Source organism: Cryptomeria japonica, chromosome 4 (genome assembly GCF_030272615.1).
Source record: "Cryptomeria japonica chromosome 4, Sugi_1.0, whole genome shotgun sequence".
Classification (NCBI taxonomy): Eukaryota; Viridiplantae; Streptophyta; class Pinopsida; order Cupressales; family Cupressaceae; genus Cryptomeria; species Cryptomeria japonica.
The window spans coordinates 692465306-692478984 of record NC_081408.1 but is presented as its reverse complement, the minus strand read 5'-3'; the positions used below and the strand labels follow the sequence as shown (position 1 = coordinate 692478984).

The 13679-nt window shown below is 35.3% G+C and overlaps 1 protein-coding gene across 1 annotated transcript in view; it reads left to right on the top strand.

The window, feature by feature from the left end:
- LOC131041618 (uncharacterized) overlaps positions 1–8274 on the top strand; it is a 28260-nt gene extending 19986 nt beyond the window's left edge. The window contains exons 13-17 of the mRNA XM_057974755.2: positions 4995–5064; positions 5233–5385; positions 5533–5628; positions 5813–6129; positions 7561–8274. Of these exons, the coding sequence (XP_057830738.2) occupies positions 4995–5064; positions 5233–5385; positions 5533–5628; positions 5813–6129; positions 7561–8088 (1164 nt within the window). The 3' untranslated portion in view covers positions 8089–8274. The remainder of the gene's footprint in view (positions 1–4994; positions 5065–5232; positions 5386–5532; positions 5629–5812; positions 6130–7560) is intronic.
- Positions 8275–13679: the final 5405 nt, after the last annotated feature.

Genomic DNA, 13679 nt, shown 5'->3' with positions numbered 1-13679 from the left:
GCCAATGATGAATCATTATCATAAAAATCTACATGATACATATCCCTTGTTTGCAAATCTCTGCATGTTCATAGTCAAAGCCACAATCAAGACCCCTGCAAGGCGCACTACCATAGTTAATGTTCAAATTTCAAATTTTGAATGCTATTATTTCACGTTTTTAATGTTTATTATTGTAAATTTTACAGTGTGGCAAAATTTCATTTATAGTTTTTATACTTATAACTTACACCTTTTTATAACTAATTTTTCAAGTACTATATGTATTTGCGCCACCCCTCTGCCACCTCCCCACTGCCGTCCCCAAACTTAGGCCCTTGGTTCCCTTGTCCCCAAAACCCATCCGTCTCCGTGTCCCCCGGCAGGAAACTGTGGAAACCTGTTATAGACTTATAGTGTGTGTTTCTTTAATGGCTTTTTTTTTTTCCAAATTTTGTATCTTGTTTCATAAACCCTAATCTGGGTTTGAAACCAGACAATTTTTGGTGCTGTGTCTAGATGTATTGGATATGGCCCAAATATAGACTCTTGTATGAATACATCTGGGCTACTTGGGTTTGGTTGATTTTATGAGTGATGCATTTTTTGTAGCTCCATTGGGTGAATCTAATATGGAAGATGGATCATTAGTTTGAATCTAAGTTACCAGTTCGGGTACGGATACGGATATGGATTCAGGTAAGGATTCACGGATTAGGCAAATTTTTTTTTTCTTGGGTACGGGTACAGGTATATATATATATATGTTATTATGTTCAAACATCAGAATTATATATATTCAAACATACAAAAATGAAACATACAATGTAACTTTCCCATACAATGATACATAAATGATAGCAGATAAATGATACATACTTGTTTTTTAATTGTTTTTTTGACTTTTATGACCCATGGGCCCTGTTTTTGGGAACCCACGGGCCTTGGTTCTCCTGGGTCCGCTTGGGTTCTCCCTGGGTTCCACCCGGGTCCTGCCCAGGTGGCCGGGTTCTCTGTGGGTCCTGCCACCTGGGCAGGATCTGGGTGGAACCCAAGGAGAACCAGGCTCGGACCAGGACCTGGACCCAGCCTTTTTCCCCAAGAACTGGTATCTCAGGTTTGATTGTTTAAATGGGTGTACTAGGGTCATTGTTCTCATGAGATGAATGAATATGAGAATTAATTGGGGCTAGTCATTAGGTTGTGTTGAGTGATTTTTTAGTTCAAGCTTTATTGCAAGCCTTTAGTTAGGCAAAGCATTGGTGCATTTTTATGCAAGAACATCTGATCAACTGAGTCAGAAGGGTGGACACTACTGAGATCAGAATAAAAACAAGTGCTCAGTTACTTTTGTAAGGAGAATTCCTTCACGCTCGATCCTTTTATTGTTGTAATCTTTGTAAATAAGCCTTCCGATGATGGACCTTCCAATACCCATCTGTAGCCTCTTCATTTTGATCCTTAGCCCCTCACTAATGATCGACTCTAGCCCATGTATTAGTGGTAGACAAGACTCAAGAACAAAGCTTCTAGGCAATACCTAGTTGTTGGACTTGAGGGAATGCTTTGTGTTGATTGGGGCATTGATCTCCAGGAATGGCCATAAATTAAAAGGAATGGCAGATTGGCGTATGCTTTTCACACCAGTTTCATAAGATGTATATGTCCAATATTGTAAACTTTTTTGAGCCGTATAAACACAATTTACAGGAAGTATAATTTTTAAAGTAAGTCTAGATATGGGCTCAATCAAGATAGAAATTCAGATAAATAGGATTGTTTAGAAAAGGGAAAGTTGGGTTACAGGGTCAGGGTGTTTTGTGATTCTTTTCTGTGGAACTACTCCAATACCTTCACATGCAATACTTATTTGTGGTTACAAAATCACCCGTGTGGCTTTTGGTCACAGAGGTTGATAGCCCAAGGAGAATCAGAATTCGCATTACAAGGAAGCCTACAACTTGAGATAAGGTGAAGAAATGGTCAAAATTTCAGATTCTATGCAGGGACATGTCTTGAAAAGATTCTATCAGATTAGTAGAAGATGCTTCTTTATTATGGATCAAATGATGAATTTGGTTCAAATATTAAACCAGATGATGTTATGAGAGTAAAATAGAGAATTGGAATTTAATTGAATCTGAATCAATTTCATTGCAATTACCATCTTCCGATGCAATTTGATTGTTGCCTGCAAAATATGGGCCAGACATGCTGAAATGAGGAATAAAGCCGGACTCATTAATTTAACATCCTAATATTAGACCTAGAATATGGAAAATTAAACATGCTAGTACTAAATTATGGTGCATTGTTCCAGAATGCAATTCGCATGCTAATAACCTCTAGTGCATCTAGGTTGAAATAGAACAGTGCTATGCTTAGTGGGATGAATAAAGAAAGTGTAACAATTCTGAACTAGAAGTTAAGGAAAGTAGTCTTAAATGATTTCCTTTCTTCAACTTACTACTGTGAGTGGTCTTGATCAGTCTGGATGGAAATATCATCAGTTGGAGTCTGCCGTCTTATTCAATATGGACTAGACATGTAAAGAGATTTCGTATATATCAACAAGTACTTGAATACTATCTGTCCAAGTGAGTTTTCATCAAGAGAAAGTGGTTGGACATTGACAGGTTGTGAGGCACAGTAGGAATCTTAAGTGGACAAGGTTAGACAATGAGCTTCTGGCAATCAGGGAACAGTGGTGATCTCACAGTAATCCTGACAAAGTTGAAAATATAGCAACCACAAGAAAAAAAATCAAGATATGAAATAGAGGTGGATTGGACATGACTGATAAAAGTGTCAGAGAACTTTATTATTGTGGAGTAGATTATCATTGTCAGATGCTACATATATTGCACCAAGGACATTTTATTTCAGGTACATACACCTTAGGTTAGATTAGCAAAAATGTTAGCAATGAAAAATGCTGGTGGCAAAATTATCAAGTATGATTTGAAAGAAAAATGAAAGAGATGGGAAACATGATGTGTGGATGATTTTCCTTGCCTAAGAAGCAAAACTGTCAGGCAAGGTGACAGAGGGGAAGAATCCTGTGAGGCTGGGACTGAGGAAATCAACATCTGTTTGTCAGAGGCACAAGGTGCAAAACAGTCTTAATCATGGTCATGTAATGCAAGAGCATTTACAAAGTATGGTGTGTAAATCCTGCTCTGTGATGTGTGTGAACTCTTTCTCTGAATTGTTAGGAAAAGAGAATCTCACCACCAGGTGTATGAAAGACAGCATAGAGATTATAAATATTAGTCTTCTGTTGTTTCAAGATATCAACTCTGTATCATGCACATAAAAAATGACTCGTAAATAAGGTGACTTTAAAAACAAAAAGACTCGAGAAAATGCTGGATATACACAGATGAGACATGAGTGGTAAGAAGTATTTAAGGGCTTCAATATTTGGAGTAGATTCTGATTATCATCATCAAATACAACAAATATGTCACATCAACTTTTATTTTAAAACTGTCAGAGGTGAAAACTCTGGCAGTGAAATTGCTGGAGGAAAAGTTGTCAGGTTTATTTGCAGGAAAAATGAAAGAGATAAGACAACTTGGAAAGGGCCTAGGAAAGGTGCTGACATGAGGTTTGGTTGATTTTCTTGCATTTTAAGCTAAACCAGTTATTCATTTTGGGTCTTGCTAGAGATTAAACGGGACTACCCATTCTGTATTGCTTCAAAGTTATTTTGATTGAAATCCATTCGTTTGCTAAAATTATAAGCTCTGAGACTAGTTTTGAGATTCCAAATTTTCTTTCTTTTTGTTTGCTATTGTCTGCACTAATTTTTTGTAAGAATAAATTTGAAGTCCAAATATTGCACCATGACAGGCTCAAAACAGAGCAGATTGATGGTCTTTTTAATGTCCATTCTTAGGTTGGCTAAAACTACCACAAAATGACCATTTTCAGCAAAATCAAGTTGTTTTGTGGTGGAAAAGGTTCACTTTTTTGTATTCGTGGCTTGGAAGCGTTTTTGTTGTTCTCAGTTTTGAGGATTTAAGACAGGCAATTGTTTGTTATGTTTGATTATTTAAATTGATTCTAGTATGTTTTGGGAATGTTGGAATAAAATGAGTCATGCTTGAGGTTCACGAAGGAAATTTTTATTATGTTGAAGCCAAACATTACATGGAAAAGTCATGAAATGTGGTCGTTGAAGTCTTCAAACAAGTTTGATTTTCTCTCTTGCATGATGGTAAATCCTGAAGACAAAGCCAAGCTGTCATTCTCCTCCAGTTTTATCATATTGAAGCCTGCATGTTGATACTGGTGTCATCATTTTTGTTGTAAAAGTTTTAGTCCTGTCATGTTATTATGATGAAGTTTGGATACTGGTGACTGTTTTGAAGGCCCATGTGCATGTAATAATGTTTGTTCAGATGGAATATGGCAGAATTATGATGAAGTTATGTGTTGTTGTCAGTTTTGGTTTATATTTGACATCTTATGATCATTTAAATGTTCGACTGTGGAGACTCTAAACAGTAAAATAAGAGAAGGTTGCCTGTCCTCACTAATGTTGTGAATGCATAAATTTCTGTTTGTGAAACATTCACATTCCCAAGAGAAAGGAAAGGTTACGTTTATTGCAATCATGAATTTTGTCTTGGCTTTTATAGAGAAGGTGAAATGTGGATAATTGCATGTCACATGGAGAGAACAAGTGCAGACATCGGAAGGACATTTTACTTTGTTTTGCATTCAAGTTCTTTTCATTTTCTTTCAACTCATAAATAATCAACAGTTTGCAATGATAGTTGTGTCTGCTGGAGAGATGGTACTTTTTTGTATTATGGCCTGCACGTAAAAAACCTTTTGGTATTTAGCATTATGCAAATTATTCCTGCTGACCCTTAATCGAGAGGTAATGCTTCTCTATGTTTAAAGTTTGAAACATACATTGATTGCAGTGAATGAAGTTTTGTGGTAAGGAAAGATTAAAGATAATTATTTTTCAAGTCTATAACTTTTTTTCGCTTCGACTGCAGATTGCTGTTGATGGAGAATGGAGAGCTTGTCTTGAAAATGGTGGACCAATCGAGTTTCCTGGTTTCAATGGTATTATCAATTATGTTATATCTTAGATTGTCTCTCTCTTGGTCCATTCATTTATCTGTTTTTTGTTTCATCAATTAATTTTTGTATATTTGAAATGAAAACCCTTTTGTTCACATGGAATGATGCTAGCTTTCCACTGTTCTAAATCCACTTAATTCTTCTTTTCAGGGGAGTTGATTTGCCCTCCTTATCATGAACTTTGTCATGACGTAGCTTTAGATTTTCATGGTCAATGTTCCAATTCATGTAATTTGAATGGGGATTGTATTGACGGAAAGTGTGACTGTTTTCTTGGATTTGAAGGAGGTGACTGTGCCACACGTAAGTAACCATGTTATTTTATGTTTTCTACAAGAAAGGTTCTTTCATCCATTCCAGCTATAAAAATATAAGGCCATGCCTTCAATTTCCCTTATTAATATGTATGTTTTGTATAACCTCATCTAATATAAAGCACACTTGCTTTAGGAATTTGTCCCGCTGGTTGTAGTGGCCGTGGTATGTGCACCTTAGCTGGCACTTGTGACTGTGAACCTGGTTATACTGGAATAGACTGCTCCACTGGTATCATTATGAACAATTTTTTCTGATATTGTTTCTACTTTTGTTGTGTAATTGTATTCTTTATGTTGGTTATACCTTTGTAAAAGTAAACTAAATGGATACTAGCCTAAGATTTTGAACAATTACCGATCTTGTTTATTGGTTATTCTAAAGCAGACTTGATGTGTCATATGTGAATCTGCAGCTAGCTGTGATGAGCAGTGCAGCCTGCATGGTGGTGTTTGTGATAATGGAATTTGCGAGTTTCGTTGCTCAGATTATGCAGGATACACTTGTCAGAATAGCAGTCTTTTGTTTTCTAGCTTGTCAATGTGTGGGGATGTGCTAGTCCAAGAGGCAGAAGGTCAACACTGTGCACCAAGTGAACCCAGTATTTTGCAGCAGCTAGAAGCAGCTGTTGTAATGCCAAATTACAATAGATTGATCCCTAGTAGCCGCACATTGTTTGGTGTTTTAGATAGCGGATACTGTGCAGCAGCTGCTAAGCGCCTGGCTTGTTGGGTGAGTTGTAATAGTTTTTTCCCATTTCCGTGAGTTTTCTGTGCTTCCTTTTTCATCCCATATAATAAATTAGCAATGGTACTTTCAGTGTGTGGCACTGAGGAAAATTAGGAGCCTTTCTTAAGCAAGTGGGCCTATTGACTTTTTTAATTCTTTTCTACTAAGAAATTTTAGGTGGAAGTCAGGGATTTTATAGAAGAGATTATAATGCCCCATTGATTTTCTGAATGTTTTTGTACTAAGAGATTTTAGGTGAAGTCGGGAATTTATAGAAGAAATTATGATGACTATATGCAAATAGAAATTACAATTTAAAAAAAATGCCATGCAAATTCTCCCTTCCCTACACCAGATTAAAGTTTAAAGTTACATATGCGGGTCTCTCATTCTAAAGGAAAAGATAAATTTTACTCCTGTAGCTGCGTTTTTTCAATTCCATGCAACTCTTTTCAGAGTAAAGATAGAAGCCCAAGCTCCCCTTGCATGGGACTTCATACTCGGTGGTTATTGTGCAGCAGCTGCAAAGCACCTAGGTTGTTAAATGAGTTGTAATGCACTTTTCCTCTTTGTATGCTTTTTATTTGTTTCCTTTCTCATCCCACATACTAAAAATAAATGGCTAATAACCTAAGGTTATAAAAATAGCCAGTCTTGATCATTGGCTAGCTTTTTTATCTCAAGTTAATGGTAATTTGGAAGTCCATGGTATAATAATTGCAGTTCTGAAAGTTCACTTATGCTCCCATCATGTGAATTCTGATCAAGTCTTCATTCTTGAAAGAACTAACGGTGAAGCACAGAAACTGACTGATCTGATGATGAGTGCTGTGTAGTTGAAGACGGGAATATTGTCATTCTCGAATCTTTTTATTTATTTTCTTCTCTTTTGCAGAAACTCGCTAGCAGTAATGAGAATTTGATAACATCCACCACTATCCATGCTCATCGCTTCCTCTGCTACTTAGAAATATTTGATCATTAATATCTTGAATTTAAGATATGAGAATGTGCATCTGAATAAGCAAGAACAATAACAGCTGTTTTTAGTCAAATGCCTCCAATACCATGCAAATATTCCTTCCAAACCATCAGTATATGCCATCATATTGTCTTATTGTTTAAAGCTTTGACACAAATCCTTCTCATGAATAGTAGATTAAGATCATATCATTGGAATTATTAGTTTTTCTGTATCGTATCATGATATTAGTGTGCTATATTTTCCCTTCTGGCCAAGGTTGTGCCAGTTGTATAAGGTTGACATGTGTGAGTTGGCCATTTTTGTTACACTTGTTTGAAATGGAGGCTCTAGTTGTGGTGTTCGAGCTGAACAAAAGTAATTTGTTTTCTATTCAGTTATGTTGCATGTTAATATGAAAATAAGTATAAGAAGTTCTTTTAAACCTTTTTCAACTCTTCATTCTTCTGCAGATCTCCATTCAAAGGTGTGATCGAGATGGAGATAATCGATTACGAGTTTGTCATTCTGCATGCAAGTCATACAATGCAGCATGTGGGGCTCGTCTGGATTGTTCTGATAGAACACTGTTCAGTAGTGAAGGTGAACAGGAAGGTTTTTGTACAGGCGATGGTGGAATTCGCCCTTTGTGGATAGAGTATTTTCGGACACTTTTAATATGTGGTCTACTAGTTGCAACATCTTGCTTTCTCTGTGGAGTTATTCGACATGTTTGCCGAAAGTGTTTTGCAGCAGAAGAAAGATTTCATTTGCCTAGGCCATATGTATTACTTGCTGGTGACCAAGTGCAATATTATGCATGGAAGAGATTTTGTTCTCTGCAATCGATAACAAACTTTTTTGTGTACCATGTTCCGAGGGTTCTTGGACAGAAATTCAGATACTTCCTCTTTGAAAACATATTTATTGACTATTTAAAATTAAAGTGGCAATCCTCAACGGAAAAGAATGAGGGTGTCCTTCCACTGACAGGAAATTGAAGGTGGGGACCGATTGAACAATCAGAAAAAATCTTGTGCAGATACAGCATTGCAGCCCATCAAAAAGCAGATTGGGCGTGTGCTCCTTCAAATGATGTGAATCATGTATTGTATTTTTCAAAAAAAGAAAAGAAAAAGAATTATGACACTCTTGTAAAAAAAGTTCAGGAAGTTTTTTTGGTTTGATCACATGCCTCAGACAGATTCCTATTTCTTGATAACAGCAACCTATAATTGCACATGTAACGTGCAAATAGATCATAAACATAACAGACACGGATAACTAAAAATTTAAATCAAGCAGGAACTGTTCATGTTAAGAAAAAGAAATTCACAGGGAACGGCCACCACAAGTCATTTTGATGAACTTCAAGTTGCATAAGATAAATCGTGGGATATTAAAAATTAAATCACAGTATCGAAATGTAAGAAGTTGAAGCTCCCTTGGGATAAATACGGAGGAGAAACAGGCAAAGTTAACAAGAAGAAGCCATTATAATGCATAACAAGGCAAGCTAAATATATATTCAAAATTAAACAAAACTAACCTGCCCCAATTCATACTTCTATAAATTATATGTTCCTGTTGAGGATGAAATGAAGCCCAGCTCGGCCCATTTTGCTTATCTTCAACAAAGCATTTGAGAAGAGCTTCCCAGAGTCATTTTTTGTGGATATCTAGATAGACTAAATCGAGGAAAATTTAAATTGAAAACAATGCCAACAAGTATTACAGAAATTTGTGTATAAATGAGGAATCCTTGTTCAGGTCAATGAAAAGTCAAAAACTCAGAAGACGCGAGAGTTTTCACGCTAACCCCGCGTATATTTGAGAAAAAGTGTGTAGTTCAAAATAGAGACATGTTACACCCATCACGAAAATTCTCAGGGTAAATTGTCAACTAATTTAAAAGAATAAATTACAGTCAAATCATTATATAGCAAAAATTATTGAAATAAGGCAAGGTGGTGGGTTTCACATAGTCATCCAAGGGGTCTTGGCTGTGAAGGATCTCTCCCACCTTGTTATGATGACTCTTTTCTTTTTGTTCTCCACCAAGCTGCATAGTCATTCTTCACAAGAGAACCGAACTCAATAGATAGACCTCACCATTCTTTGGCAAATCTATTAGGATTATCTCTATCTTGAGAAGATCCATGTGAACCATCATAATTATGGCTGATGCAATCATATCATTGCAATTGCAGTCACATAGGGGAAGGTGGCACACTTGCAATAGTACAAGGAGCATTAGCCTTATGTTCAATAAGAATCCAAATAAGTGACCTCCAAGACAACCTTGTTAGTTTGCAATTGAATTTGTAGAAGAATATTAGAACAAATCATAAATTTAATATACAAGGAAAAAATAAGAAAAGTGTCGAGATTTAACCTTCCCAAATATTAAACAAAATCTCCACTTTGAAAGTATGCCAAATTTTGGTGAACTTAGTTTGATCATCATTGATAAGAATCATGTGCCAAGAAAGAGCTCAAGACTAAAAGACCTAAATAAATCATGCATCTAATCCAAGTAGCTCGAGTCCAGAGGCATAACTAGAAGAGGTGTTTTGATGTTTGTAGATGACCACACAAAGGACAATACAACTTATCAAGACCCGAGTGGATCAAATGAGCACCAATGGTTAGACCTTGGTAATGACTATACTCGACAAAATGAGCGTTTGGGTTCTAGAATTGTTGACCAATTGCTACAAAATATTGATTTTTTGAACCATAGGTAGATGTGGAGAAAGCCACGAGTAGTATTTGTAATTATAAAAAATGAGTATTATACCATATTCACTCTTTCTACCAATTTTGGTGTATCAAACCCCACACTTGTGAAGCATTTTTGGAGGAACTAAGTCAACAATTGTTTGAAAGATTTAGAGTCTAGATTGGAAAACTTATTTATATTTCAGCTTAGTTTAATGCCAAGATAGTCAATTTTTAGTGGATTTGGACTAGAGGTTTGAAATGGTTTGAATCCCCCCTATTAAAAAAAATTGAGAGCATGAAGCCATGCAACTTTGGTTAAAGTTCAATCCTACAAATTAATCTCAAGAGACCATCAAAGAGAGTGTTGATTGAAAGAAATCCCATTTCTAAATCTATATCAATTCTAGATCAACTAGGCTTTTATGGCCTCCAAAACTTTCCATATACTTTTGATAAAAACATGCCTTACTTCCATCAAAGAGAGTGTTGATTGAAAGAAATCCCATTTCTAAATCTATATCAATTCTAGATCAACTAGGCTTTTATGGCCTCCAAAACTTTCCATATGCTTATGAGAAAAACATGCCTTACTTTGTATAGGTTTGTTCATACTGAGAATGAATTGCAAGTTGAAGCTTTTATAAACTTGGTTGCCATGAGGTGCCCCAAAAGAACTACCATGCTATAGCAATTTTATAAGCCTCATTTTTCTCAAGTGTTCTACTAATCCATTTAGCACACAAAACGAACACTTGATAATGGGTATCAACAAGACAAGGTCTCTAATGAGGAAGACCACAAATTCCTAGGTGGCTTTGTGAAATCCATTTCCCTACTTCAAAGAAGCCCATATGAAATCCTTTAATAAAATTTCAAGTTTATGATAGGAAGTATTAACAAGAGCCCAAGAAGAAGAGTAACAAACATGAGTGGTTGTAAGCATCTTAGAACAAACTTAAAATCCTAGCAAGATAGAGGCTTTATTATAAACTAATACAATGTATTCTCAACATTAGCAATAATATATTGCTTAGAACAAGCGGAAGAAGATAAAAAAGTAAAAGGGTTCCAACCATTTAGTTAATAAGATCCCATTGGTAGTTGTAAGCATCTTAGAACAAACTTAAAATCCTAGCAAGAGAGAGGCTTTATAATAGAATAATACAATTTATCCTCAACATTAGCAATAATATATTGCTTAGAACAAGGGGAAGAAGATAAAAAAGAAAAAGGGTTCCAACCTAAAGATCTCACTATGGTCAATCTATTTCCAACCAAGGACACTTAGATAAGAAAATTGGTAGCAGCATTTAGTTTTTGCCATTGCATGTTAGATTTTAAAGCGATATAAAAAGTTTGTTTGAAGCAAAACAGAAAGTGTCGAGACATTGTGAAAGCTATTTACCATTATCCTCATTTTCAAAGATAGTAGGCAAAGAATTATCGAGGAAGTTGTCATTGATGAGCTATTGGTTAATTTTGGGAAGGAAAATACTTAGAGCTTCCATAACCAACACTAAAGAGCAAAAGAAAGCAAACAACCCTATCAAATAGATGAAAAAAACTTGAAAAAGGATGTTACCTACCATTAATGGCGAGGCAACAAAAGAATCAACAAACAACACTTGAATAGAACAAAGGAACATAGGACCAAATCTCAACCCTAGACGCATGACAATTGTAGGCTTTGGAATATTCATTTTTTTTGTGAAAATAGCTTGTTGTTGAGAGGGACAAGCCCATTTCAAACCTTCCCAAATAACAATTATATTACCCATGATGTATTTTCTCTTAATGAACCTTATTTGCTCAAGACAAATGATAAGAAGTAGCAAATACTACAAATAAAGACCAAGGGCTTTAGCAATACTTTTGTTAGAAACATTCAACAACATGATCTATTGCCAATTGCAAATGTTTATGAATCACTAAATTTGCTAATAATATTGGAAAGAGAATTAGAAGCTTTTGAATATGCATGATAAATATTTGGAACAATAGTGTAACATAAAGGTTTATAGAATTCACAAGGGAAGCCATAACAACTTGGAGTGTTGTGAATAGACAATTAAAATTGCCTCATGAAGATTAGTGTGGCTGAGTAGTTGGTCACACATGATCATTGCAAAGTGGAGAGTCAACAAGGGAGCACATTCATGGATCGTTAGAGAGTGTGATATTGCTTAGGAGAAGGGTAATAAGATTTGAAGATATGGCAAAATGGTAGACCAAATATTAGAGAATGTTAGGAAGCTTTGTAACAATTGCTAGTCCTCTCTAATGCACTTTATTTTCTATGAAACTTGACATGTGTGCAAGGATTACAATTCTTCACAAAGCTTTTCTTTAATCTTAAATTAGTTATGATAGGCTTTAATTAGAGTCCTCTACATTTGTGATTATCAACAATTTGCTTATCTTGTTAGAGTTTCGCCACTCTTAGTTGAAGAGTAGGGAAAAATGGTTGCTCTTCTAGCTTAGTAGAGGCACAATGGAGCCCTGAGGTGGTTGTGTCATATAAAAAGGAGGTGGAAAAGTACTAGCTAGTGCCATAAATGTTCAAAAAGTGAGAAATAGCCCAATGACATCATTTTGTCATTTTAATCTAGGAAATACCATGTTGGTGATGTTGCTTTAAGTTCCATATATGGGCTTATGATTCGACTACAAAATGTTGAGAAACACATACATTTTGTTGAACTTGGGTGTGACAACTTGCCATTCAACACAAAAACCTAATTAAAAAATGGTTCAAAAGGACAATTTCTAGCAAAGGCTTAGTTGTCAATGTCAAATAGCTCTAGCAAAAGAAAAGATAGGCTTTCCATGACAACATGACTCTATCATGTTGCTTGAGAATCCCTTTAGCTCTATAGCGAAAATTTACTCACATGTATTGAGAATAGTTAGAATGATGATGGCCAATATTGTGATACAAAGGCCCCCGCTTATTATGTATGCATTATTAAGTTCTCATTGATCACCTATTCAACACATAGGGAGGCTGCCACATTTATTATATGCTAGTTTAATCATATTAAAATTAATGCATGAGGAAAGAAGTAGTTGGTAGTAATTCTACGATCTAATGCTAAGTATTATATCTTTCGGTGATTTCATTGGAAGCATAAATACTAATAACCCAAAAATTGTGGTATTAATATTAAAGAGGGTCATAAAGCATGATAAGTGGGGTCACAACCTTCATCAACCAAATTTAACTAACATTTAGGAAAAATAAAATTGCAACGCTACCACTATTTGATTCATGGTCACTGTGATATACACTAGAAAGCAAAAACCTTGAAATCTTTAATTTTTGTAAACAAAGGATATTGAGGTTAGAAAATCTTTGTTAAGAATATTGCATAACATACTTTCCTATTGGATCTTGAACATTAATGAAATAAAATTCAAGGAAAATGGTATTCAATTGATATGTCATTGTTCTCAAGATCGTGAAGAGATTCAAAACCATTCTTAAAATTATTCCTCTAAAGTTTTTCAAACATCTTATGACTTCTTAGCTAGAATGTTGGGTTGCGAGACTTGTTGGAAATATGTGTTGTCATTGATGTCAACTCAATATGTGTTGTCTTTAATGTCAACTTGAGGTCATTGGTGAAGTTGAAGAGGCTAATAAACAACCTGCGATGAGACATTTGAGAGAGATGGTTTGACTCATATTGTGACATGTAATCAACATAATTGAAGATAGTTTGAAAGAACATCAGATGTATCCATGGCAAAATATTAGTCCAGATGTATGGTATGTATATAATAACACATTTTTACATATTCTTTATGCTTTGGTTATAGGATGCAATCACATTATTTTATGGCTACATGCTCAAGGTGTTAGTAGTTG